This window comes from Brassica napus, unplaced genomic scaffold, assembly GCF_020379485.1.
Source record: "Brassica napus cultivar Da-Ae unplaced genomic scaffold, Da-Ae ScsIHWf_1230;HRSCAF=1757, whole genome shotgun sequence".
Lineage (NCBI taxonomy): Eukaryota > Viridiplantae > Streptophyta > Magnoliopsida > Brassicales > Brassicaceae > Brassica > Brassica napus.
The window spans coordinates 88185-115581 of record NW_026014653.1 but is presented as its reverse complement, the minus strand read 5'-3'; the positions used below and the strand labels follow the sequence as shown (position 1 = coordinate 115581).

The window sequence follows — 27397 nt, the reverse complement described above, 5'->3', positions numbered from 1 at the left end:
ATTGCAACAAATATTTTAGAATAAAGGAACTACAGAAAATATTATTTACGTTTCAACTCCAAATGTTTTCAGATGTTCCAAATATTCCCCAAACATTGAAATGTAGAAGCAACACCGGACAAAAGCCACCATAGAGATCGTTCTCCTCATTCGTCTTCGTTTCCTCTGGTGTGAGTCGTGGTTTCAGCACCGATACTCCTCCTCAGATCTGCTGGAGATTCTCGATTCGTGGATTAGCTTTGTGCTTCCAAGACGCAGATCTAGTGCTGGGAAAATGCCAATGCGTCTTTCTGGTACCGCACCCTAACTCTCGAAATCATCGCAGTGTTGGTTTTAACAACTGCAGATCACTCTCGATTGAGCTCTATAAAGTAGTATATGTAGGCAAGAGAGAGACATGTTTTTTGGTAGGATCACTCAACTATTCACTGCTGCTTCTGTTACATCGCTGGATGTAGGAACCTCAGCGCCAGATTCCATCAGTTTTGGTAGTAGTGGACGAAAGAATGGTTTGAGACACTCAGCGTCTCTCCAAGACTTGTCTTCCTATCACGGCTTTGATCCTGATGAAGAAGCCATTCTCGCTCCGCAAAATATAACATGGGGACCAAATGGGTCTAGTTTCTCCAAGGACAAGGGAGGTGTTCCCAATGGGACCAATCCATCTAGGAGCGGGCGTAAATGGATCCGTGCGGTTATGATCCTTATGTGTTTGGTTCTGTTTGCTCTTCTGGTGTATATAGTCTCCATGTATGTTTATACAAACTGGTCTCGGGGAGCGTCGAGATACTATGTTGTGTTTGACTGCGGAAGCACGGGGACTCGTGCTTATGTCTACCAGGCATCTATAAATTACAGGAAAGATAGTAGTCTCCCCATTGTTATGAAGTCTCTGACGGAAGGTATTTCTAGAAAGACTAGTGGCCGTGCTTACGATCGGATGGAGACAGAACCTGGGTTTGACAAGCTTGTCAACAACAGATCGGGGTTGAAAACTGCTATAAAACCGCTTATCCAGTGGGCAGAGAAGCAAATCCCCAAGCATGCTCATAGAACCACGTCTCTCTTCGTATTTGCAACAGCGGGTGTCCGGAGGCTCCGTGCTACTGATTCAAGCTGGCTTCTGGGTAATGTGTGGTCTATACTGGCGAAGTCCCCGTTCACTTGTAGGAGGGAGTGGGTTAAGATCATCAGTGGTACAGAGGAAGCTTATTTTGGATGGACGGCTCTTAATTACCAAACGAGCATGTTAGGAGCCGTGCCAAAGAAGGCAACCTTTGGTGCACTTGACTTAGGTGGCTCATCGTTGCAGGTAACGTTTGAGAACGAGGAGCGAACGCATAATGAGACCAACCTGAATCTCAGGATTGGGTCTGTTAACCATCATCTTAGTGCATATTCTCTCGCCGGATATGGTCTCAACGATGCGTTTGAAAGGTCTGTTGTTAATCTTTTGAAGAGGCAGCCAGATGTCAATAAATCGGATTTGATTGGAGGAAAACTGGAGATGAAACATCCTTGTTTGAATTCTGGATACAAGGGACAGTATATATGTTCTCAGTGTGCTCCCAGTGTCCGACGACGTAAAAAGGGGAAGACAGGAGTTCCTATCAAGCTCGTTGGTGCTCCAAACTGGGGAGAGTGCAGCGCTCTAGCAAAAATTGCTGTTAATAGCTCTGAGTGGTCAAACACGGAACGTGGAGCGGATTGTGACTTGCAGCCTTGTGCCCTTCCTGATGGTTACCCGCGTCCTCACGGTCAGTTCTACGCTGTATCCGGATTCTTCGTGGTCTACCGGTTTTTCAATCTAAGCGCTGAAGCTTCCCTTGATGATGTCTTGGAAAAGGGTAGGGAGTTTTGTGAAAAGGCTTGGCAAGTTGCCAGAACCAGTGTTTCTCCACAGCCTTTCATTGAACAGTACTGCTTTAGAGCGCCATACATAGTCTCCCTGTTACGAGAAGGTTTGTATATTACGGATAAGCAAATCGTAATTGGGTCTGGGAGTATAACTTGGACACTCGGAGTAGCTATTTTGGAAGCAGGGAAGGCTCTATCTTCTTCTACATTGGGGCTAAAGAGCTATGAGACTCTGAGCATGAAGATAAACCCAATAGCCCTTATATCTGGTTTGCTCGTCTCATTGCTTCTGCTTCTCTGTGCACTGTCACGCGTCAGCAACTGTATGCCAAGATTCTTTCGAAAGTCATATCTCCCACTTTTTAGACACAGTAGCGCTTCCCTTAACATTCCGTCTCCTTTCAAGTTCCAGCGATGGAGTCCTATGAGCCCAGGTAATTCAATTTTGCATAATCTTTGAGTTATGGCCTGTTCTTGAAGATATTGATTCCTAAAAGCTTTGTTTTTCTCATTCAGGGGTGAAGACACCGTTGAGTCCAACTGTGAGGAGTTCACCGCATAGGCCATGTAGTTTTGGAAGCAGCATACAGCTCATGGAGTCTTCTTCATTGTACTCATCGAGCAGCAGCGTTATGCATAGTTATTCTTCTGATAGCTTAGGGGAAATGCAAGTCGACGGTAGTAGTTCCTTCTGGTCCTCACCTCGCAGGAGTCAAATGCGTCTCCAAAGCCGGAGATCACAGTCTCGAGAAGATCTTAGTTCGTCGCTCGCTGAATCACACATGCTCAAGATGTAGTAGAAGACGTTTATTGGTACGGTTTTTTTTTTTAATCACTTCCACTATTTATTTTTTCCTCTTTTCCGGTTTTATAGAATCTAAAAAGAAAAAGAAAGGAAATCTTCATGAGAGAGCAAAATGTTTATCTGTTTCAGTTGACATGTAATATTCATTCTATACCATTGATATACTTATGTGATTTACTAATTTAACACCAATTCAACGATCTATCACTCTCTTCCTCTAAACCATTTTTGCCATTCACTTTGCCTCCCAAAAGGGACACTTGGAAGTTGTGAGAACTCTATTTTCTTTCGGAGTTCCAGTGAATCCATCAGTAAACTCAATAATTCATTCAAGAATTAGATAAAAAGTGTCTAATATATAAAGAAATGTCTAATTCTAATATATAAAGAGATATCCACATGTGGAATTGATTCTAATGCTCAAAGTGGACAATATCGTATTAATCGAATAATATAGAGTTAGATATGGACTTTCAAAATCCCAACAATAGTGCTCATTGCTCATGTCTGATTCTTTGATTCATTATTTTTTAATGCTACATTTTTATTTGTTTTTGTTTACTACTTTACTTGATGGTTACGCGATGTATTTAGTATCCATGAATGACCTTTGTCTGGTCTAGCTCCATTGACCAATGCCTCTCCCAACATATTCATTATTCCAAAAAGAGGTAGTGTATTATACTACCATTTTGGTTAACTTCATTGATTTGTTGTCATGATCTAGGGATTCTAACTACAACTTAGTATTTTTGATATATTTCGGATACCGAAAACAAGTATGTGAGAATATCTAATTTTTTTGTCCAATCAAAACAATATCAAATTAAATTCTATGGACGTGAAATCAAAGTAGGTGATAAAATAGTCGGAAGACAGATCAATCTACCCTTGTGTGATTTCTATTGAATCATATACTGTGGGATGCATGACTTTTTTGAGACAATTATGAATTTTGGGATGCAAATTAATAGGCCAAAAATGTATTGAAATACTAGTTCTTTTTTTTTCTTAGGCTAACTAAATTTCATTCTCAATTCTACGAGAATTTTTATGAAAGCATTTCATTTTCTTATCTTGGATATAAATTTTACTATTCCAAAATGTATGTTAATTTTTGGCATAATTCTTATTCTGATGACCGATTCAAGCTCTGATCATTACAAGGAGCTTCATGACATTATAGCTATCGTTGGACTAATTATCCGAAGGGATCGGTTAATTGTCGCAAGAGCACAAAAATTGAACATTTCTTATCACAACTTTTTTCATAGAAGAAATAAGTCAACATTCCTTTCACTCTTCCGTTGATGAGGAAATTCTGGGGAGGATGGGGAGGAATATCAGGTTGAACTTCAAGATACAAATATATGCTACACTGATTTCTCCCCGGCTGTTTTTGGTACTGTAGCCCACAAACACATCGAGGTACACATCCCACTGTAACCTTCGTTTGCTAGTTTCATGTCATAAATACCAGAAGTGGGATAGTTGACATTTTCAAAATCTAGTAGAAATATGGTGGACTTACTCTTAAGCTTATCAATCAAATCTTCATCTTCAGGAGTAATTGCTATCGGCGTCCTTTCATTCATCCGTCTTCTTTTATTCCTATTTTTTTTCTTCTTCGGGTTGAGGTAGAGGCTTTGTGATCTTCTTCTTCTTCTGCTCCACCCCGCTTCCTCTTCTTATTCTCCCTCTACTTACCCTTGTAAGCCCTCTTATTCTTCTTCCTCCTCTCCTTCCTAGCAGCAACATTTTGGGTTTCTTCCTCCGCGGCCGTCATCGTGTTCTTGTTCCGTGACTCGCTGATCTATGTTACTCTGGTTTAGGGTTTCTTACCCCCTCGTTTTTTTTTGTTTGTCAATTACAATTTGGTATTGGACTAAAGAGGTAAAGCCCAAAAGAATTTATATTAGGTTTAAGAAAAGAATTTATATTAGGTTTAAGAAAATAAACGAAATCACCCACAAAATAAATGAAAGAAATGTGAACGTTATGTGACAACAACTACTCAATGAAACAAAGTTAATATTTTATGTTTAACTAGATTTTGATCCGCGCTTTCACAATCTTTATTTTTTTACTCTTTTTCTGGTATTACATAATCTAAAAAGAAAAAGTAAGAAGGACATCTTCATGAGAGAGTAAAAAAGTCTATCTGTTTAGTTGACATGTAATTCATTCTACAGCATATATACTTATATCATTACTAATTTAACTTCAATTCAACTATCTATCACTCTCTTCCTCTTTACCCTTTTTTTTTGCAATTCACACTTGGAACTTGTGAGAGAACTCTATTGTCTTTAGGAGTTTCAGTGAACTTCATCACTCGCAAGGGACTTGCAACTCTTCACTACGCTGCTTAAGGTTCTCACTGGGACCTCGTCAAGTAAGGAGCCAATGTCCGAGCCACAACAAAGGCCCGGGAGAATCCAGCAGATGTTGCAGGTAAGAAAGGGATTCTGAAGATGTGAACGACGAGGAGAACAAAGAAGATGCTTCTTCAGACATGATGACACAGAAGCTGATCATAATAAACTGAGGAACCAAACAATGGAAGTGTCTACTTGAAGTACTCTAGTAACAGTTTGTATAAAGATTCCATCAGTTTCCAAGTAATCTAGTAACAGTTTGAATCAATCCTTAGATTTGAATGCTGTTGTTCTCTGAATTGCTTTCTTTTGCTGTAAATGATTTTAAGATCACATCACACAACTCTCTACGAATCATTACATACTCGACAACTCTAACAATTCTGTTTTGTTTTTGATTGTTTTGACTCTAGGATTGTTGTTATTGCGCAACTGGAGGTGATTATAACGAAGTCTGATGTAATTGGAGAACATGCACGTGCACGAAAGCCTAACGATCAGCATAGAGCAGAAATAAATAGTTCAAAGGGAAACATAGAGCAGAAAGGAAGATAAGAGCGAGCTAGCTTCACTTTAGTAAACGCAATTTCAACGTCTAGTAAAACGTAATGATCTTGGCAGAAAACCCTTCCGGGGTGCTTTCCTCATACGTTTGGTCTTGGGAGGATATCCTACCTACAACATGTATATATGAAATGAAATGAAACGAAACATATGAGTATTTGGACATGTTTTCCTCTGTTGAGAATCTTATATATCATTAAGAAAAAAAACTTGCCTCCTCATAGTAGTTGGATATTTTAAATTGCCTATGCCGGTGAGAAAAAGATTGAAAATGCGTATTCATTATGTTGTCCTGTTTGACAACGAGTAGAAAGAGTTAAACAGGTTGTAGTCTAGACAATCTATATATTGATAGAGAGGGAGAGGGGAGAGGATGCGTACCTCATGTGTATGTTCTTTACTTGAGAGATGCTTCTTGAAATCATCCAGGCTTTCGCAATCACTGTCGCACAAATCGCAATAAAACATACCGGTAAATTCAACATCACTTTCACTTTCACTTTCACAGCCCTTCTGAAGAGTCTGTCTTTTTGTCTCTGAAACTGGGGAGGAAAAAAAAAAGCTTAGCTTAATTAGTTTGGTGGTTATGTTGTGGAAGATGAGAGAACAAACAAACAAAAAAAACACCTGCAAGTAAGCTATCCCAGAGCCACTCAGCAGAAGTGACCAGGACAGGCTTTTCAAAAGGCCTAACTGAATAAGCCAAAAAACAGTTGTAGTTACTCTCTTGTAGTTTCCTGCAAAGAAGTGATGAATGGGACTTGGGCGAAGCTAGTTCATCCGATATGATCATAACTGTAGCCGGAGCAGGATTATCTTCTATCCATTCCTCACAATCTGTAATCATGCGACTGTGTAAGACCCCTGTTTCGACAAAAAGAAATAATTTCAGTTGAAAATTAAAACCTTAATAATTAAATAACAGGAAATGGGGACTAACTAACAGGGAAGGGTATGTGCAAAATCGACTCCAGTGGAAGAAAGCGCTAGAAGGTGGTGATCAGGGGTTTCTTTTTGGTCGGCAAAGGCAGTGATGGAGACAGGACCCGAGTAGCCTATTTCCTTGAACGCGCTTTCTATACTTGGAAGGACCCTACGAGCATCATACCCCTCGGGAATCGGGCAGTCCTTCATGTCCCACCACACATGTATTTCAGCGGTGGCGTGTTCAGGCGTGGCCGGGTAGTTCCTTGCCCAAGTCTTCGTTACACATGAGAGAACAAACAAGAAACAAGCACCTGAAAGTAAGCTTTTCCAGAGCCACTCAGCAGAAGTGAGCAGGACTGGCATTTCAAAAGGCCTAACTGAATAAGCCAAAAAACAGTTGTAGTTACTCTCTTGTAGTTTCCGGCAAATAAGTGATGAATGGGACTTTCTCAAAGCCAGTTCATCCGATATGATCATAATTGAAGCCGGAGCAGGATTATCTTTTGTCCATTCCTCAAATTCTGTAATCATGCGACTGTGTAAGTCCCCTATTTCAACAAAGGAAACAATTTCAGTTGAAAGTTAATTAAACACTAATTATATAACAGCAGGGAAATGGGACTAACAGGGAAAGAGGGTATGAGCAAAAACGACACCAGTGGAAGAGAGCGCAAGAAGGTGGTGATCAGGGATTTGTTTTTGGTCGGCAAAGGCAGTGATGGAGATAGGACCAGTGTAGCCTAGTTCCTTGAACGCACTTTCTATACTTGGACGGACACGACAAGCATCATATCCCTCAGGAATAGGGCAGTCATTCATGTCCCACAACACATGTATTTTAGCGGTGGCGTGTTCAGGCGTGGCCGGGTAGTTCTTTGCCCAAGTCTTCGTTACACATGACAGTCGTGAGTCCGGAGAATTTATAGCCTCCTGCTCGACAAAGAGTTTATGCTCAGATTATGAAACAAAAGAATTTGAGAGATATATATAGAGAGAGAGGATGCTTTGCTTACTTCCAGTCCATGCTTATAACTCGAGAGATGCTTCCGGAATGTCTTCAGGCTTTGGCAATTGAAATTACACGATTTGCAATAAAACACGGCAGCAGATGATAAACCACCCGCTGGTGTGCCTCCTTCTTCTTCTTCTTCTAGTAATTTCTCCCAGCGCCAATTTGCTTTATAGAGCAGGAATAAGTCCTTACATCTCTTAATTGAATAAGCCAGAAAAAGGTGGTATCTAGTGCGCTGTTGTAGGCGGGCCAGATCCCAGGAGAATTCACCTTCCACCTGATCGGATATGATCACTATTGTAGCCGGAGGAGGGTTATGACCTCGCCATTCCACCATATCCCGATACATGACTGAGCGCGTGCTATCTGTGAATATATGGATGAATAACATAAAATTTCTAGTCTAGTTTAGAGGTGGTTTTGTTATTATACTAACATCAGAGAAAGACTAACCTGATATGGTTTGTACAACAGCGACTCCAGTGGAAGACAGCCCTCGCAGGACGTGGCAAGGGGTTTGGTTTTGGTCGCCATAGGCAGTGATGGAGACACGACCAGTGTAGCCTAGTTTTTTGAACGCCCTTTCTATACTTGGACGCACCCGACGAGCATCATACCCCTCCGGAATCGGACAGTCCCTCATGTCCCACCACACCTCTATTTTAGCTGTCTTAGCGTCATCGTTTCCCGACATCCTCTCTAACAAATCTCACACGCAAGTCCTCCATACGTATAGGGTTTCTTTTTATACACCAAACTAATGTGCCTAACAAAACCTAGTATTGGTGTGGGCTTTACCTACTTTACTAGATTGCGCGGGTTAAACATTATATATATAAATTATTTTATGTATTATATGTTTTTACATATTATGAAATAATAAATATATGTTGAATAATTAAAAGTCAGTAACTATTACATATATAATTAAATTGGTGCAAACGTATAAATCAATTTTATTAATCCAAACATTTTTTTAAAAAATTTGATAGGATATGTAATTAAATTTAAATGATATTAACATACATAGTATATTTTTAATATTAATGTCTATTAAATGATGCTTTCTACTCATATGTTTTTTTTGATCATGTGTATCTTTAATAGCAAAAACTTTAAATTACTGATAACAAAATTTTCATTGTTCGATTAATAATTTTAGTAATTTATAATTTAAAAAAATTTATCAATGTTAGTTCAAAACTTTTATAAAAAAATTTATTCAAAGTAAATTTGAAATTAAAATATTTATTTATTCAATATGGTTTATAGTTTAATTTAGAATGATATATATACATATATATTTTAAATCTTAATGATTAATTAAATTAAACTTTTATTTATATGATTTTGTAATCATTTGTATTTTGTCATAACAAAAATTTTAAACCATGGATCGCAAAATTTGAATGTGAGACTTTTAACAGTTTTAGTAATTTATAGTCGTTTTTAAAATTCAAAATATAACATATAAAGAAAAATCTAAATTTTTATAATATGGTTATTGTGATTTTTTAAAATTATTTTAATAGTTTAAAATTAAACAAATTCGATAGAAGATACATTGTTTTTTATCAGATCTTTATTATTCAAAATTATTAATTGTCATATATACTTTAGCCACATTAGGCAATTCCGTAATCTTTATTTAAGGAAATAATAAATGACATTAATAATGAATTTATGATTAGTTTAATAAAAAGCTAATTATATAATTAGATGGACCAACATATTTCTCTAATAATTCTAAGAATCATCCTAGTGATGACACGTGGCTACAAAAATAAGTTGTAATATTTCACAAATAATATATAGGGGATATCCAATCTTTTTGCTTTTTGGGAAAATTTGCTATATATAAGGGAAAAAGATTAAAAATATATCAATGCTACAAATGCAACTGTGGATGGATGAGACAATTTACGCACAAACGTGACCAAAATCTCCTTCTGTATTTGACGTTGACGCTCCAAAAATATGTCATATTATACTCCACACCATATAGTACAGTCCAAAGAAAATAACTAATTACAAGGTTGGATTTCATCCGGTAAGTAACTAAACTATACATGATTACAACATAGTAACCAACCACATAAGCTTTTCATTTTTAATAATTCCACAATGGCTAACCAATTGGAAAGGTCAAATTAGTATGACAGTTTGAGTATGAAATACTCGACACAACCACATAAGCTTTTCATTTTTAGTATGTCTACAATGCCTAACCAATTGGGAGGGTCATAGCTTGAGAATGTTAACATAAATGTCTGTGTTGTGACGCCAAGGGAAGTTTATGTTAGAGTGGTGTGCGGGTGAAGCAAACGCGAGATATATAGTGCACATGTTCATCTTTCATCTGTACAAAACCCAATTCATGTGTATTTAACATGTTATACATAACTAACATATTATACTATACTATATCTATTAAATAAATAGTATAAAGAACTTGATACATAGAAACATCACAATTTAAATCGTTTATTGGTTAAGAAAGAGTGATAGCGATGCCTTGCCGTAACAAAGAAGGAGGACGGGAGGGGAGGAGGAGGAGGAGGAGGAGGAGGAGGAGGAGGAGGGGGGAGGGGAGGGGGAGGGGGAGGAAGATGACTACAATATACTTAGACATTAAAATAAAATAGTATAGTATTCACAAGAATTGTTGCAAAATTTTGTGTATATACTTCATTGTAAGGTAGTATTCAGGAAAAAATTGTGTTTGCATTAGATATAAAGTTTTGACACATAAAAGTTTATACTGAAGCACAATCTACTAAACAAACACATTATCAAATTCATATTTTCTTGAAACATTAAGAAACCTTTTATATTTTATGTTTATCAAATAGAATAGTACAACACAACTTGTACAATTTATTTTCTCCAATAGTTTGGCGCATTCTCTGTTTTTTAATCCTACATATATTGAAAAGTAGCAAAATTGTAAAGCCAAACAAATATATGAAGAAAAGTGATCAAACGATCAATTTTTGGATATGATGATTGTACGGCGTGGAAAGTTCATTTTCCAAAAAAATCATAAAACTTGTAAATGATCATGGAATAAAAGAAAGAGAACAAAGATCAATATAAATTTTTAGAAAAGAAAAAATAGTTTAAGAAGAAAAAGATCAACGATGGAAGTGAGAGTATAAATGAACATGAATGAAGGGTAACTTTTCTTTTTATTCATATTATACAAAGAATATCATAATCAAAAAGTTGTTATAGTTATAAACTTAATTTTTAATGTTTTTATGTATATGCAATCCAATTTCTCTTAATTTCTTTTCCGAAAATTGGAAATCTAGAATAAAATCCTAAAATGTAAGTATTGCCATAACAAAATCTTTCCTAGAGAGAGAGATTCAACATGGACTAGATCTCTACTAAATACAAACTTAGGAAAAGGCAATAGGCAATGAAAAAACCTCAAAACTGTGGCATGACTTTTGCATTTCACTAACAGAAAACACTAGACCATACAATTTTATAACAGAAGAGGTCCAAGACCTACGGGTTTCGAATCTATTGACTATAAACATATCAAAGTACACATTTTCGTTATGGTTAATCATTAAATTCATAACTATAATTAATAGTCTTTGTTATAGTTTAGTTTTTTTTTCTTATGATACTACTATCTATGTATACATATAAAGGAGAACAAGGTATCTTCCCCTTAAGCCACTTCATCGAGAGAATATCTAAAAATTGGACGCATTTTTTCAGTCTAACTTATACAGACTCATACTGACTCTGTAATCCAAATCGGGTGATCTGCATCCATGTGAACTACAAAAGACGGTTGCTTTCTAACACTGCATGCTAGTCTATCCGCCTTTGAATTTTGCGTCCTTGGTACATAGATAATATCTGATCGGGTGAAACTCTCTTTCAGGATCTTGACATCTTCCAAATAATTTGCAAAAACTGGTCATTCTTCTGGTTCCGAAACCATCTTCACCAATTGAGAACAATTCGTAGCAAACGTAACCTGATATTGACGTAAATTCCTCATACATTCCATTGTCCAGAGTAGCAATTCCATCTCCGCATGAAAGGGAGAGAGACTAGCCCTAACATTCCTCGCCCCCAACAATCCATCAAATCCTTCTAAGGTGCTGAACCAACCTTGTCCTGAAAAGGTATCACCCTCTTTCCATGAGCCATCCGAAAAACACCAACTTCCTGGAATTGACGGTAGGATCATATTTACTATTTGTGGTATTGTCTTCTGTTCATTCAATTTTTGTGCCTCAGCCCACAGTGTTGATTCTGTTACTGAAAACTTTATTATTCCTAGCTTTGCAGATGTATCATAGCATCCATGCAAACTGATGATCTTCCATCTGCGGGAAAACTCTTCAGAACAGATGATCCATGTTTGTGAAGAGAGAACTTGTTGGAAAAATAGTTGGATTTGATGGTATCTTCGAAAGAGCGCAAACCTGGATTGCTGGAGGACATTCAAAAAACACATGGTTTATGGATTCCTCTTAGGCTCCACATCTTCCACAACAAATACCCCCTTATATCCCCCTTGCTTGTAAATTCTTCTTCACTGCCATACATCATGTCACTAATTGCCATAGGAAGTGTTTTAACTTTGGTGGACATCGTATTTTCCAGCAGAAAGCCTTCATGACATCAACTGTGGGACCAATCAATAATGGTGGCATTTCCCTATCTAGATAGATCCGTTCTACCTGATATCCTGATTTGCCCGTATATTTCCCATTTTTTGTGAAGTGCCATCCATCTCTATCTACCCTCTGAGTCATGCTCAGTGGTATGCTTTCTATAAGTTTCGCATCCTGTGGATCCACCAAAGCCCGAATTGCCTGTGAATTCCAAGTGCGTGAGGTAGAGTCAATGAGAGACTCTACTGTAAGGTTCAGATATAAATTGTGTTGATTTTTATTGGCTGGTCTCGGGCGAGTGGTTGGGAGCCATGGATCATTCCATACAGATATAGAAGAACCTGATCCCACCCGTTTGATTAGTCCTTTGCTTACCAGAGATCTAGCAGAAACAATACTCCGCCAGCCATATGACGGAGAATATGAACGAATCGGTTCCAAAGGTGAAGCATTTCTAAAATACCGACCTTTGAAAACTCGAGAGAATAAAGTGTTTGGCCTCTCTATCAGACGCCATAACTGTTTACCAAGCATCGCTGTGTTGAAATCAGTGATATCTTTGAACCCCAAACCTCCTTCATCCTTATCTACACATACTTTGACCCATGATTTCCAGTGCATGCCTCTTGTACTTCCCCCTGAACTCCACCAGAATTGTGACACCGCGCCCGTCAATTTTTTCACAGTTGCCTTAGGTTAACGATAGCAAGACATCGTATGATTTGGTAATGTCGTAATCACTGATTTAATGATCACTTCCTTTCCACCTTTTGTGAAAAACTTGAAAGTCCACCCATTGACTCTATTATTTAAACGATCTTGTACAAAGCTAAAAACTTGGATCTTTGATCCCCCCATATTTTCTGGTAAACCCAGGTAGGATCTCATTCCTCCAAGATTCTGAATGTCCAAAATATCCCTTAATTCCTGTCTAACGGGTTCTTCAATCTTATGTCCAAATTGAATTGAAGACTTATCAAAATTTATTAGTTGTCCTGAAACTGCCTCATATTCCTTCAAAATCCTGAGAATGGTTTGACACTCTTCCTTTTGAGCTTTACAAAAGAAAAGACTGTCATCCGCAAAAAGCAAGTGAGATATCGATAGACAAGCTCTAGCTACTTTCATTCCCGTTAGTTGTTGCCATCTTTCTGCCTTTTTTATATTTGCAATTAAAGCCTCAGTGCAGAGAATAAATAAATAAGGTGATAAAGGATCTACTTGACATAAACTCCTATTTTCATCAATATTTCATTTTCAGACATAAGCATAGTTCTTTAAAATTTAATTAATTATTCTAAAATTTTCATTTTCTTAACATCTAAACCAAATCAATTAACAAAACATATAATAACCCATAAATCGATTTTCATCAATATTTCATTTTCCAACCATAAAAATAGAACCTGGGTTATTTCACTAAACCCTCGACCCTAAACCCTAAACTTCACCCCTCAACTCAAAAACCTTCAATCTTAAACCTTAAACCCCACCCGTCAACTATAAACCCTAAATCCTAAACACTAAAGCCTAAACGCTAACCCACCTCTCAATTCTAAATCTTAAATTTATATTAGTTAACCATGGGGTTATAAATGTTTTTTTTCTTTTTAAAAGTGAGGCTAATAATCGTTAGTGTAAACATGGAAAGTGATATCATGAATATGATATTTTTGACAATTTTCCTTACTATTTTCACTTTTTATCATACTCATGCCAACAAAAAGACAAGAAACTAATCTCATGAATTAATTTTCTCCCTTTTGACCACAAAATTTAAGCTCACACAAAAAATGATGAAAATTACACCCAAAATTAATAGATAATCAAAATAATAATTTAAAAATTATTTAAAAAATAAAATAAAAATTAGTGAAAATAATAATGTAACATAAGTTTGGTGGAAGTTTAGTCAAAAAATAATATTTTAGTAAAAGTTATATAATATAATGCAAAAATACAAAATATTAAGAATAAATGGAGAAAATTAAAAAAAATAAAAATAAAATACAGTTACAATATTTTTTTCTCATGTTTCATCGAACTTACGCCACTTAAAAAATGAATGGATCTAATGAAAGTTGTTTTCTTTCTATCATTTCACTAAGCTCGAACTAATAAAAATAAGATGAAATGATAAAATCATAAACAATGTTTAATACATAATCAAAACTATTTTTTTTTACAATAACTAGTTTGAAATTGAAAATGATAAAATATAACAATAAAATAATATAAATATAATGAAATACATAATAAAATTTGAGATTGGTGAAAAAATAATCAACAGACAATAATTTATTAAGAATACATAATCTAATAAAAATACGAAAGGCATCGAATAATAATAGAAAAAATTCATAAAAACACAGAAGATAAAAATCTATTTATGATACTATTCTCACATTCCATCATACCTAAGACCACAAGGAGAAAATCTCACATATTTTTTTGCTTATTTTTTTCTTTGTGGTACAAGCTTAAGATTATATATAAATTAGCATGAGAATGACGAAAACGCCTAACTGACGTCTCATACATAATAAAAACAATTTTTTTTAAAAAAAGTGAAAAAATCTAATACATAAAATAATAAAAATAAGACATATATTACCATCATTAAAGCAATGACAAAAGTTAATAAAAATGACATTACAACATCGTCTCTCACATTTGGAAAAAACACCTTAATGAAATTTAGGCGGACATTTTTCAACTATTTTCTTGAATAGTTACTTTTGTCTGTAACGTTAAGGAATCAACATTAATTCTACCAAATGCCGCACAAGACTACCATGTTTGTCAACCTACATACCATTAGAATCCTTGCACACATATAATGACCCAATGACATGAGGTCTTCAAGCGGCAGTTTAGAAGATTCCGTGAATATAATAAGACTTCTTTTTTTTTTTGCATAGGGGAGATGCAAGTTGACAGCAGTGTCCTCCCCTCGCAGGAGTCAAATGCGTCTCCAAAGCCGGAGATCACAGTCCCGAGAAGATCTTAGTTCGTCGCTGGCTGAATCACACATGCTCAAGATGTAGTAGAAGACGTTTATTGGTACGGCTTTTTTAATCTCTTCCACAATCTTTATTTTTTTACTCTTTTTCCGGTATTACATAATCTAGGAAGAAAAAGTAAGAAGGAAATCTTCATGAGAGAGCAAAAAGTTTACCTGTTCAGTTGACATGTAATTCTTTCTACAGCATATATACTTATATCATTACTAATTCAACTCCAATGCAACTATCTATCACTCTCTTCCTCTTTACCCTTTTTTTTTTTGCAATTCACACTTGGAACTTGTGAGAGAACTCTATTGTCTTTCGGAGTTTCAGTGAACTTCATCACTCGCAAGGGACTTATACCTCTTCACTACGCTGCTCAAGGTTCTCACTGGGACCTCGTCAAGTACTTGGTTAAGTAAGGAGCCAATGTCCGAGCCACAACAAAGGCCCGGGAGAATCCAGCAGATGTTGCAGGTAATAAAGGGATTCTGAAGATGTGAACGATGAGGAGAACAAAGAAGATGCTTCTTCAGACACGATGACACAGAAGCTGATCATAATAAACTGAGGAACCAAACAATGGAAGTGTCTACTTGAAGTACTCTAGTAACAGTTTGTATAAAGATTCCATCAGTTTCCAAGTAATCTAGTAACAGTTTGAATCAATCCTTAGATTTTAAAGCTGTCGTTCTCTGGATTGCTTTCTTTTGCTGTAAATGATTTTAAAGATCACATCACATAACTCTCTACGAATCATTACATACTCAACAACTCTCTCTCAAGGAATGTGTTTCTTTTTTTTGTTCTCTAAGCCTTTGGAAAAAGAATTTTCAAGTATTGTGTAGCCATCCACCCGAGAATGGAGAAGTAAACAACAACCAAACAAGCACGCTTCACTTGCACCAAGAGGTTCACTTTAGAAAGCTGGCTTCTAACTGAACAACAAGCTCGAGGGAACCAAGATTTCGCATGTCTCAAGATCCGTACGATGAAGACTGTGAGAATGGAAGTTGAGAAGCCAGATACAATGCCAGCGATCACATCATATCTCCAGTACTTCCGTCTTCCATTTACACTTAACCACGACTGTAACAATTTAGAGAATCTGGAGAAGAAAAAAAAAACAAGTGGAAAGATGATCAATAACAAGACAAGACTGAGAAATTAAACAGACAAGCTCCTAAGCTTAGTGATGATGAAATGAAAAAAGATTGAAACTCCGACACTAATGAAAAGAAAGCTTAGGAGCTTACAAGACAGCGTATTGTTTAAAAATGTCGGTGAAAGAAAGATCATCTGCTTGGCAACCGAAAAAGCCATCCCGATAAAGCTTAATCTTTGGAATCCCTAGTGTGTACCAGCAGTCATAAGTTTCATTCACCTGGAGAAACCAAAAAAAAAAATGATTGTAATCCCAACGCACAATGAGATAGAGAACAAAGTAAATTGCAGTCTAAGAATCTGTATATGATGAAAAGAACCTTGCCTTGAAGTTATCTTTGGTAAGCAAAGCGGCACCAAAGTTAGGCCTGCACTCAGGAGGAAGGGCTTCATTAGGTGCTTCAGAGAAAGCTAGCCTTGTTTGACCCATCAAGTGATCTGTATACTCTACCTGTGGAATGTCAAATGGCGTTTACCAATAACCAAGAAAATGGCTAAACCCTTAAGAGACAAAGTCACAGGAGAAAGAAGTGACCTTGAAGACAGAAGCCCAATAGTAATCATAGCGACATCTGAATTTATGTCTCTCAAAAGGGTAAAACACATGTTGTGCTTTGATGTTCAAAAGTCCAATCCCGCACACTTTGGAAGACCTTAGATCAACCGCTACATCCAAAATCAAGTAAGTAAGACCAACATCAGTCTCATCCATAAAAGCCTTAACCTTTCAGTCTCAAACTACTCAGACACCATTAGTACTAATAAAAACTAAGCAGAAGAAACATATCAATCATTCAAAGCTTTTAACTTACAACTGGAAACGATTTTGCAGCGGGAAGCAAGAGAGGCGGAGGAAGAAGAAGAAGAAACCCACAATTCGCCGAGTAAAATCACTAAGATCCCTAATAGAAAGGACAAGAAGAAGAAGCCGATGATCGAGAAAACTATCGCTGTACAGAATCGCATAGCTAACGAAGAGAAACCCCTCTTTTGATTCTTCGTCGCCGTTTCTTCCGAATCCATTTAAGCTTCCTTCTTCTTCTTCTTCGCCGGTGAGTTTAATCAGAGCGAATATCCATTTCTTTCACAGTGATCGAAACATGGAACTACGACTGTTCACCGGAAAAACCAAATCGGTTGCCCTTTCTTTGAGGTGAATGAGAAATTAAAATAATGTTTTTTTTTTTCAGACAGAGGTGGTCAATGTTCTGCTGACTCAGCAGTTCACTTGCTACGTGTTTTGTTTGCTGTAAATGGGCCTTTGCCATAACTTAATGGGCCTAACGAAGCTTGCACGGGAATTTTGAGATATGCAATTACGAACCTTTTCGGTTTCCCTCTCTCTCAATCGAAAGGAGCGTAAAGTTGGCACCTTTTCCACTCTCTAGGGCTTCTTCTTCATCGTTTTTAATCCAAATCTTCCCCTTTCCTCAGTTTTGCGAATTGATTCACAAAGTTCAATCCTTTTCTCTGTTTTCCGGTTGTGGGTTCAATCGAATTCGATGGGGGAGATTCTGACGGCGGGGGTAATCGAGATGATAAGAAACGATAGAGTGAAGAACCATGAACAGATGAAGCCGGTTCTTCAAGTGACGGAATTGAAGCTGTTCACGGCTCAGCAAGAACCGTCCAAGGAGAGGATTAGGGTCTTGTTATCAGACGGGACGGCCTTTATTCAGGGGATGCTGGGGGTTGCTCTCAACCCTCTTGTTAAAGATGGGGTTCTTCAACCCGGTTCCATCCTTAGGCTCGATCATTTCGTCTGTAGTGAGATCCAGAAGAAAAAGTAAGATCATTTCATTTGTATTTGTTGAATGATAATTAGTTGTGGTTATAAAGTTTGGATCTTTAGTGAAAAAAGCTTTTTGTTTTGTTTTGTTTGATTGATGTTAGGATTGTTGTTATTGCGCAATTGGAAGTGATTACAACGAAGTCTGATATTATTGGAGATCATGCACGAGGGCGAAAGGCTACTGAACAGCATGGAGGAGACTCTGGTAACACTAGTTATGAGCAACACGGTAGGACTGATGTGAGTAGTGCTCGTCAAATCAACAGCACCGAGACAGGGACAAGTCTTGTTGGTCAACAGAGACGACAAGTGTTTGGTTCTGGTTCTGGTTCTGGTTCTAGTTTTGAGCAACATGGTAGGAGTGATTTGTCTGGTGGTCGTCAAATCAACAACAACGGGACAGGGACGAGTCATGCAGGTATTGGCCAACAGAGACAACAAGTGTATGGTTCTGGTTCTAGTCTACCTGGATCATACAACAATCCATCTGCAGGTCTTGTGCGTGACCCTCCACCCACTTATCCTCTCCAGCGCCACCAGCCACCACCACCAATGTATCAGAACAGGGGACCAGTGGCGAGGAACGAGGCACCTCCTAGGATCATTCCCATCAATGCTCTTAACCCTTACTCAGGCAGGTGGACCATCAAAGCCAGGGTCACGAGCAAAGGAGATCTCAGGACTTACAACAACCCACGCGGCGGTGGGAAAGTGTTCAGCTTCGATCTTCTCGACGCTGATGGTGGAGAGATAAGAGTCACTTGCTTCAACGCCGTGGCTGACCAGTTCTTTGACCAGATCGTCGTCGGCAACCTTTACCTAATCTCAAGGGGGAACCTCCGTCCCGCTCAGAGGAAGTTCAACCATCTCCCTAACGACTACGAAATCTCGCTGGACAACGCGTCAACGGTACAGCAATGCCACGAGGAGGACGCTGCCATCCCTCAGAATCAATACAACTTCCGTTCTATAGGTGATATCGAGAGCATGGAGACTAACAGCATCATCGATGTGATTGGCGTTGTCTCGTCCATCAGCCCCACTGGAACAATAATGAAGAAAACGGGTACCGAGACGCAGAAGAGATCTCTTCAGCTGAAGGACATGTCTGGTCGGAGCGTTGAGGTAACCATGTGGGGTAGCTTCTGCAACGCAGAGGGACAGAAGCTGCAGAGTCTCTGCGACTCTGGTGAGTTTCCTGTTCTTGCAGTTAAGGCGGGGAGGGTCAGCGAGTTTAATGGTAAGGCGGTGAGCACCATTGGGTCAAGCCAGCTCTTTGTTGAGCCAGACCTCGCTGAAGCTCAGAAGCTTAAGGAATGGTTTGCTAGAGAAGGAAGGAGCGCTCCTTGCATCTCCATATCGAGAGAGTTCACCGGTGGCGGCAGAGTAGATGTCCGCAAAACAATCTCTCAAATCAAGGACGAGAAGCTAGGGACCTCGGAGAAGCCTGACTGGATCACAGTCAACGCCACTATTATATACATGAAGGTGGACAACTTCTACTACACGGCTTGTCCTCTCATGAACGGTGATCGTCAGTGCAACAAAAAGGTGACTGACAACGGAGACGGGACGTGGCGGTGCGAGAAGTGTGATAAGTGCGTGGATGAGTGTGACTACAGGTATATACTGCAGCTCCAGTTGCAGGACCATACAGGTCTGACTTGGGTCACAGCGTTTCAAGAGGCTGGTGAGGAGATAATGGGGATGCCTGCTAAAGATTTGTATTATGTGAAGCATGAACACAATGATGAGGAGAAGTTTGAAGATATCATCCGTAAGGTTGCTTTTACAAAGTACATCTTCAAGCTGAAGGTTAAAGAAGAGACGTATGGGGATGAGCCTACGGTGAAAGCAACGGTTGTGAAAGTAGACAAGGTAAACTACTCATCAGATACCAGGACTATTCTAGATGCTATGGAGAAACTCAGGACCGCCGAGGCTGGCAGCTCTGGTGTTGGAACCTCAGGAACAAGAGATGTCTCATCAGTGGAAAGAAGGGAGTTTGGTTTACCTGCAAACCAATCAGATCAATATGGGAATCAGTCTAGCAACGGCGCTAGGCCTCATGATGGTGGTGGTGCTAGCTGCGATGTCTGTGGAAACACTGGTCATGTTTCTGCAAACTGTCCAAACACTAGGAGTGGGCCTCAAGGGCAGTACATGGGTGGAGGATCTTATGGAGGCTCGGGGAGTTATGGAGGAGGACTACCAAGGCAACATGTTGGAAGCTACTGAATTTACTACAATCATCGTTTGATGATTCTCTCACTCTGTTGTATGCTTTTGGTATAATGGCAGGCTTTTCTGGAGCCTTTGTAGGTTATTTATGATATTATGTTCTCTTTTGTCACTCTGCAAAAACTTCAAAACTAGTTTGTGTTCACATTTTAAGTATGGTGATTTTTTGGCAAAAGTGTATATGTGTTGGCATGAAAACAGAAACGATCTAAGATATTTTAGAAAGAGTTTCATACGTATCAGACCAATGAAGAGTGGTAAGCCATTCCGCTGGTCACCATCTCTGGAAGTCATCGCAAGTTCAGAGCTGCATTTTGGCTTTCTTAGAATCGGTCACAAAGCCTCTCGGGCTATTCATTGTTGCATGTAATGGTGGTGCTGCGGTTGATGCAAGAGACTTCGGAACTTTGCGTTTCCATACTTTTGTAAAGCTACACTGTTTTGTAGCTTCCATCAAGGATTGTAAATTGGAAGCAGATTTCAAATTGTTTATCTCAACACTACAGCAAAAATATACAACATGTTGGAAGATTTATAAAATTATTAATACTGCTAAAATTCATAACTATCTTTCATGCTGCAGTGCAGACACAACAAATAAAAGTTGGAAATTTTTATGATCGACATCAAACCACTACAAAGGTTTCGTCTATTCCTTTTCTTAATTTGATTATAAAAATAAGTCAAATAATGTGTGTAAAAAGACCTAATCACAGCACATGGGAAGATGATGCACCCATTAACTGATCCCACATGGGGAAATAAAGGTCAGCTTTCATGCTTTTTTCTCGAACTTTAGACTTTATTCATTCGTAAGTCACAATTCACAGCCTATGACCCTTGATCATTCGTGTTAGATCCGGCTAATATGACATTTTGTGGTTGCAATTATGAGTAGAACTTATAAGAATAAACAAAATACAGAAAACTATGAATTTATATGAATTCCAAAATTTATATTCGTCAAAATTTAAAATTAGACTAAAATCTGTGGTAAAATACAAGTCAACTGTAGTTGTGTCTTACTTTGACCAGAATTTTGTTTTTATCCAGCATGGGTTAAATATAGAACTCTTAAAATGTAAGGGTTTCACATACAAAAGAGTAGTGTAACATTTATTTATTTATTTATTTTATATTTGATGGACATATACTTTTATCACACTACTTTTTTATTACTGTAACAACAAAACATATACTTTAATCACACTGTTTTTATATCAAACTATTTGACAAATTTATAATACATAATATGCGTGAAGTAAAATCTAGTAAAGATTACAGTCTCAACCAAATCAATGGCAGAGCATGAATATTGGGGGTTCTTAGAGTTGGGTTCTTAGCGGAATATAAGAACCCGTCTCTTAACTTTTAACTAAAAAAGTTAAGAACCGATTCTTAAAACTCTTATTTAAGAACCGGTTCTTAGTTTTTTTAGTTAAAAGTTAAGAGACGAGTTCTTATATTCCGCTGAGAACCCCACCCTAAGAACCTCCCAATAATCATGCTCTTAACGATGATGGGTAGCCCTAGACAAAAAAACCGGAACCAAAAACCGAACCGAAACAAAAAAAAACTAAACCGAAATCTTCAAATATCCGAATGGTTTCTATATTTCTATATCCGAATAACCGAACCAGAATCGAAACCGAACAAAGAACCGAACGGGTATCCGAATATCTGGAAAAAAACAAGGTTCAGCTTTCTAATATATGATAAAATGTCATCAACCCCATTCGAATCCGAGTTAGACATGAAGAATTCCACCAGACCATGTTATCTTTTATGTTGTCTTTTATATTATACATATTTATATGGTATTTATGTATTAAAATAGAGTAAATACTTATAAAACAAGCACTTGAGTGACTCGAATTCTAGTTGGATTTATAAATATGCAAGTGTGTAACCATTAGACCACTTATATTAACATGTTAGTTGATATATTTTGTATATATATACTTGATTCATATATTAAATGGGTACCCGAAATCGAATCGAAATCTCATAAATATTTATTGGATATAAAAATAATTTATCCGATATACTCGAAATCGAATAGTTCCTATCTGAAACCGAACCTGAATACCTGAATGCCCATGCGGATGATGGGCTTGAATGATTGAATGTTTTCAACATAACATGCTAAATATACACGCGTTTAGAGTATTTTATGAGCCGGTTAATTCTATACTCTATAGTAATGAACACCAAATTTTAGGAGAAAAAGAAAGGTTGGCTCATGGTTGGTTTAGATCTAAGGGCCAAGCCTGCTCATCTCTTTCTATGTTGCCTATATCCAATCCAATAAAAAGTTGTTACTCCGATCACACCAAATTGAAATAAATAAGTAATCATGCACCAGATTATATAGTTTTGTGACTTGATGTACAAGTGCTGCCTAGTGTTATTTCAGCCTTTTTACCGTGTCTAACACAAAAGAGGTAATTCCCTTAATTACTATAACAATCTAAGACTAATTAGCAATTTCATATATCAAGCAGAAAGAAGAGATGATAATGGTTGAGTAAATATATGCTTTAAATCTTTTTGACTAATATTTGACTATAATAAAATGTTATTCCCAAATTCAATCATCTCACCAAATATCATAAATACATTTAAAACTAATCATCTCACCAAAACTCGAATGACTAAGTGAACTGAACTTTATAAATTGTAAGCAGCTACTTTAATTTTTTTTTAAAACTCGTGTACAATAAATGACATGTAACATTTCATAAGTATAAAATCAAGTCCACGTTGATTCGTATATATGAATCATCTGCATATACCCAACCAAAAGTCAGATTGTTTTTTTAGGTATCAATATGATTTATTTAAACTAATCATTATAATGTACTTAATTTAACAATACTTTCCAAGATATTGATCCTTCTGATGAGTTAACAATAGCCAAAAAAAAAGAAGCTTTTACGGTTCATGTTAGCAAGCAAATTGCAGTATTCCATTGATGTGGACCAAAACCAAAATTTACAACCAAGAAAGCAATTACTTCCAATCAAACCCATATATAACTCAATTTAAGATAAGATTTGATTCTTATAGTTTTTCCTCTTCTCAAGAAACCAAACAATAAGTTAAAATAAATAAATCTTGCAGTTCTTAACATACATAAAATAAAATAAAGAGGCTACTTTGCTTTACTTGAAACACGATGAACATGTAGCTCAGATTTTGCATATTACTTGAAACACGATGAACATGTGGCTTATGACTAATGAGTTGGCTTTGAACTCATATGTACAAATTAATAAAAGAAGTCAGTGATGGAACTTTTGGTAGTTATTGGCGAGATATACAATGTCTTTGGGTGCATGCTATACTTCTACCTGCTTGCAGTTTGATATTTGCTGACATTGGTTCACTGGCACTGAATCTTCATATGCCAATTCTTATTTGGTTAGGAGTCAAATGTTTACCAGCTTACGAAGGATTGGTAAAAGCTTTTTGTTGATTTTGATATTGGTGCTTTCAAGTCTTCCAAGGCCTTTCTTACTTTCATCGTCATGGTTACTTCCAACGCGATCTTACGCAAGGTAATTGATAGCCTTGGTGTGTTAATTGATACACAACTTCAAACATCTGCTATGAAGATTGACAGTTTTGATTTTAATCACTATGTCTCTCTAACAATCATGGTTAAATAGTTTGTCAAGAATGTACGTTTATGTTGTGTTAGTTGTTTCAGAAAGTCTGTTAGTCGCTAAAGTACTTCTATAGTCTTATGCATCAAAATTTGGTTAGAATCAATACTAATGTATTCCATCAGGTGCCTTCAATTCTGGGACACCAATCTTTTATCTTTTTTTCATGATCGTTTAGCGCCGCTCCTATATAAGTAGTGATTTTGAGACCACTGGTAAACCAAAAGAAGTTTCAAGGAAGGAACGAGTTGAATCAATGGTACCAGATTGGTCGACAGAAAGAGGAGAAGGAACAAGTCGACTCAGCCTCAGTACACCGAAGGATATATTGAGATCGAGAGAGAAGGTTACCTTGGAAGAAGAAGATGGTGAGAAGCAGAGAGCTTGGAGTGACATGGTGCAGAAGCCACTGAACCAGACAAGACATGAACCAAGAGGCAAAATCCTATGTAGATAGTGAGAAGCATTCAATTTTTGTGACCTCTTCTCTGTTCTCTTTTAGACCTTCAGTAACAGAGTCGGTTGATTTAGCAGATTTACCAACATTCACATGATAGACGTTACTGTCTCAAAACTTTACCCGTCCCAAGATTAAAGCTCCGGAGCTTCAACAAGGCACCGTGAAAGTGGTTCAACATGAGAACTGTATAAGGAGAAACACTTGAAGATATCAGCCCCAGTTCTAGTTCTGTTTTGATCTTTTCATTTCAATCATTTTTCAAACAAAAAGAAGCATTCATTGTAAAACAGTCTTTTGGTGAATAAAATCAAACATTCATTATTAAAAGAAAAAAAATGAAGCTCCAATGGTCCCCCAAAAGGCAGGACAGATGTTTAGAGTAAGATTTAGAAGACATTCATCGACCAGATACATCAACAAATGACTAGCATTCTAATAAAAAATTATATAATCAGCGTTCAAAATCCATTTCAGCATAAGTAGATCTGCATGAAATAGAATTAAAAATAAAGAATTAACCGGATACTTAAATTTTAAAAACAAAAATCAGATTATAGCTAAGATCGACTACACCAAAGAAGTCCGGTGGTACATACAAAATGTTAAAAGATACAGAGAATTATTAAATGAAGACATGTTATGCTACTGAAATTCATAAATATCTTCACGCTGCAGTGCAAACACACAACAACAACAAAAAGTTGGAATGCATTGCATTGCATCGCTTGCCATTATGATCGACATTAAACCTCTACAAAGGTTTCGCCTATTCCTATTCTTTAATTATAAAAATAAGACAAATAATTTGTGTAAAAAGACCTAATCACTCACATGGGAAGATGATGCACCATTAAGTTAACCGATTCCACACGGGGAAATAAAGGTCAGCTTTCGTGCTTTTTTCTCGAACTTTAGACTTATTCAAAAGTATTTGGTTCGTGTGTCACAATTCATAGTCTATGACCCTTGATAATTCGATGTTAGATCCGGCTGCTATGACGTTTTGTGATTGCAATTATGAGTAGAACTTATAAGATTAAACGAAATAGAGAAAACTATGAATTTATATGAATTCCAAAATGTATAGTCGTCAAAAAAGAAATTTAGACAAAAATATATGTAAAATAAAAGTCAACTGTAGTTTTGTCTTACTTTGACCAGAATTTGTTTTTATCCAGCTTGGGTTATATATAAGGGTTTCACATACATAAAAGTAGTTAACCATAGTTCTTGTCGGCAAAAAAACAAGATCTAAAATAATCATATTTCTTACATAGTGATAATGAACAATACATTATGTACCAGACGATGTTGGTTAAATTGGGAATGGAATATCTACATAACCTGTAGACTCTGGAATATTTATATACACATTATAGTCTTTTAATTTTTGTTCTTGTCAATTAATATCTACATAACCTGTAGAATCTGGAATATTTATATATACATTATAATCTGGAATATTTATATCTTTATATACAAATACACTACAGACTCTCTTTTTTTTACTGAAGGCATTAAATACACTATAGTCTTGGAGGAAGAGTATGTGTGTACTTTTCTTTTCTTTTTGTAACTGAAGAGTATGTGTGTACTTAAACGCGGTTTAGTTAGTCAACACTTAATAATTCAGTGTCTTCGTGGATCTATCTCAAGTGACAAACCCACCGACTAACTCGGTCTGATCCCAACAGTTTCTACTCTCTCCGTTCCTTAGTAATTCATGTTTTAGAAAAAAAAATTATCTTTAAAAGATCTATATTTTACATTTTCAATGCATGTAATAATGATAAATTGCAAACTTCAAAAACATTAATCTTGTTTACTAAATTTTGATTGGTTAAAAATCATAGGTAAATGCTAAAAACAGAAAATAATGCATTTATTGGTAAAATTTTGCGTGTTTTTTTAATATGTGTGAAAACTCTAGAATATGAATCTTTTAGGAACAGAGGGAGTATTAATTAGTAATTAATTAATTAATTTCGAATTTATTAAAAAATATTCTCATAGTTTTTAGATTTTTATGTATATAATTCCAGACCCTACATATAGGTTACAGAGTCATTATATTTTTTTGGTTTGAAACAATGTTGTTCTGGTTTTTATCCAAAGCATATTGTCTGGTTAATGGTTGTGTAACAAACTTTTAAAAGTGCAAAGAAAAAAATCATTTCAAATTTCGATTCGTCTGTCTTACAGTTTTATGAATTTAGATTATAAAAATATTTCAAAACATGGAAAATTCACAGCTATTATTCATTTAGGTATTCAAATTTGAATCCCCAAAATATAATAACCAGAAAATTGGTATTTTCCATTTTATGTAGATATGCATGGGAACGGTGAGGAAAGTCGTAACGCTGATGCCGACGGTGATTCCTTTTGTCGGTGGTGGAACCACTTATACTATCTATATTTAATAATCTAAATAAGAATCCTAAAAGATACGATTGGCTACTTTAGTAAAAGGAAAACAATTAATATACTTTTCCAAACTAACATAGAATTCCGTGAATGGCGATCTAAAAACAGTCGTTGTGACATTTCCTAGACGAGGAGGATCTATCATTTTATAGAAATTCGTATTTTGGAGTATGTTTTCTTACACGTAAGATACTAATTTATAATTTACAGTTATTTTTTAGTGTGTGGTAAAATTCTCATTAGAAATTAGTTATATCCACCGGAAAGTATTTTGGTAGAGAATAGTATTCAATCGTAATTAAGAACAGAACAAGTGACTATTATTTAGAAAGAAAAAAAAAACAGTGAAATTAAGTGGAAAATAATAGTCAGAATTAAACTAACGAAAAAGATAGAAAACGAAAGGAGAGACAGAGAGTGAACGGAAAAAAAGAAGAAAATAATTAAT

General features: G+C 36.6%; 4 protein-coding genes across 4 annotated transcripts; 2 read left to right on the top strand and 2 right to left on the bottom strand.

Annotated features, from left to right (window-relative positions):
- The first annotated feature begins 111 nt into the window (after nucleotides 1-111).
- On the top strand, nucleotides 112-2864 carry LOC125596547 (probable apyrase 7). The gene is made up of 2 exons (XM_048771619.1): nucleotides 112-2291; nucleotides 2374-2864. Exons 1-2 carry the CDS (start codon nucleotides 398-400, stop codon nucleotides 2652-2654), a joined length of 2175 nt encoding a protein of 724 aa, XP_048627576.1. The 5' UTR covers nucleotides 112-397; the 3' UTR covers nucleotides 2655-2864.
- Nucleotides 2865-5436: 2572 nt separating this feature from the next.
- Nucleotides 5437-8269, bottom strand: LOC125596548. The gene is made up of 7 exons (XM_048771623.1): nucleotides 7997-8269; nucleotides 7545-7909; nucleotides 7158-7461; nucleotides 6549-7079; nucleotides 6232-6468; nucleotides 5986-6146; nucleotides 5437-5896 (listed from the first exon to the last, which is right to left on the bottom strand). The coding sequence occupies exons 1-7, from the start codon at nucleotides 8235-8237 to the stop codon at nucleotides 5801-5803; spliced, it is 1935 nt and encodes a 644-aa protein (XP_048627580.1). The 5' UTR covers nucleotides 8238-8269; the 3' UTR covers nucleotides 5437-5800.
- A 7600-nt stretch (nucleotides 8270-15869) lies between these two features.
- On the bottom strand, nucleotides 15870-17569 carry LOC106399412. The gene is made up of 5 exons (XM_048771622.1): nucleotides 17174-17569; nucleotides 16897-17027; nucleotides 16687-16812; nucleotides 16454-16581; nucleotides 15870-16305 (listed from the first exon to the last, which is right to left on the bottom strand). Exons 1-5 carry the CDS (start codon nucleotides 17382-17384, stop codon nucleotides 16008-16010), a joined length of 894 nt encoding a protein of 297 aa, XP_048627579.1. The 5' UTR covers nucleotides 17385-17569; the 3' UTR covers nucleotides 15870-16007.
- A 150-nt stretch (nucleotides 17570-17719) lies between these two features.
- Nucleotides 17720-20574, top strand: LOC106401469 (replication protein A 70 kDa DNA-binding subunit E). The gene is made up of 2 exons (XM_013841993.3): nucleotides 17720-18147; nucleotides 18255-20574. Exons 1-2 carry the CDS (start codon nucleotides 17864-17866, stop codon nucleotides 20389-20391), a joined length of 2421 nt encoding a protein of 806 aa, XP_013697447.2. The 5' UTR covers nucleotides 17720-17863; the 3' UTR covers nucleotides 20392-20574.
- Nucleotides 20575-27397: the final 6823 nt, after the last annotated feature.

Excerpts from the sequence above, each read along its gene's own strand:
- LOC125596547 (XM_048771619.1), top strand. The coding sequence starts at position 398 with ATGTTTTTTGGTAGGATCACTCAACTATTCACTGCTGCTTCTGTTACA. Across the intron at positions 2,292-2,373 it reads ATGGAGTCCTATGAGCCCAG|GGGTGAAGACACCGTTGAGT; the intron begins GTAATTCAATTT and ends TTTCTCATTCAG.
- LOC125596548 (XM_048771623.1), bottom strand. The coding sequence starts at position 8,237 with ATGTCGGGAAACGATGACGCTAAGACAGCTAAAATAGAGGTGTGGTGG. Across the intron at positions 7,910-7,996 it reads TGTTGTACAAACCATATCAG|ATAGCACGCGCTCAGTCATG; the intron begins GTTAGTCTTTCT and ends ATATATTCACAG. Across the intron at positions 6,469-6,548 it reads TTTTGCACATACCCTTCCCT|GGGTCTTACACAGTCGCATG; the intron begins GTTAGTTAGTCC and ends TTGTCGAAACAG.
- LOC106399412 (XM_048771622.1), bottom strand. The coding sequence starts at position 17,384 with ATGGATTCGGAAGAAACGGCGACGAAGAATCAAAAGAGGGGTTTCTCT. Across the intron at positions 17,028-17,173 it reads CTGCAAAATCGTTTCCAGTT|CGGTTGATCTAAGGTCTTCC; the intron begins GTAAGTTAAAAG and ends TTTTGGATGTAG. Across the intron at positions 16,813-16,896 it reads ATTGGGCTTCTGTCTTCAAG|GTAGAGTATACAGATCACTT; the intron begins GTCACTTCTTTC and ends GACATTCCACAG.
- LOC106401469 (XM_013841993.3), top strand. The coding sequence starts at position 17,864 with ATGGGGGAGATTCTGACGGCGGGGGTAATCGAGATGATAAGAAACGAT. Across the intron at positions 18,148-18,254 it reads AGTGAGATCCAGAAGAAAAA|GATTGTTGTTATTGCGCAAT; the intron begins GTAAGATCATTT and ends GATTGATGTTAG.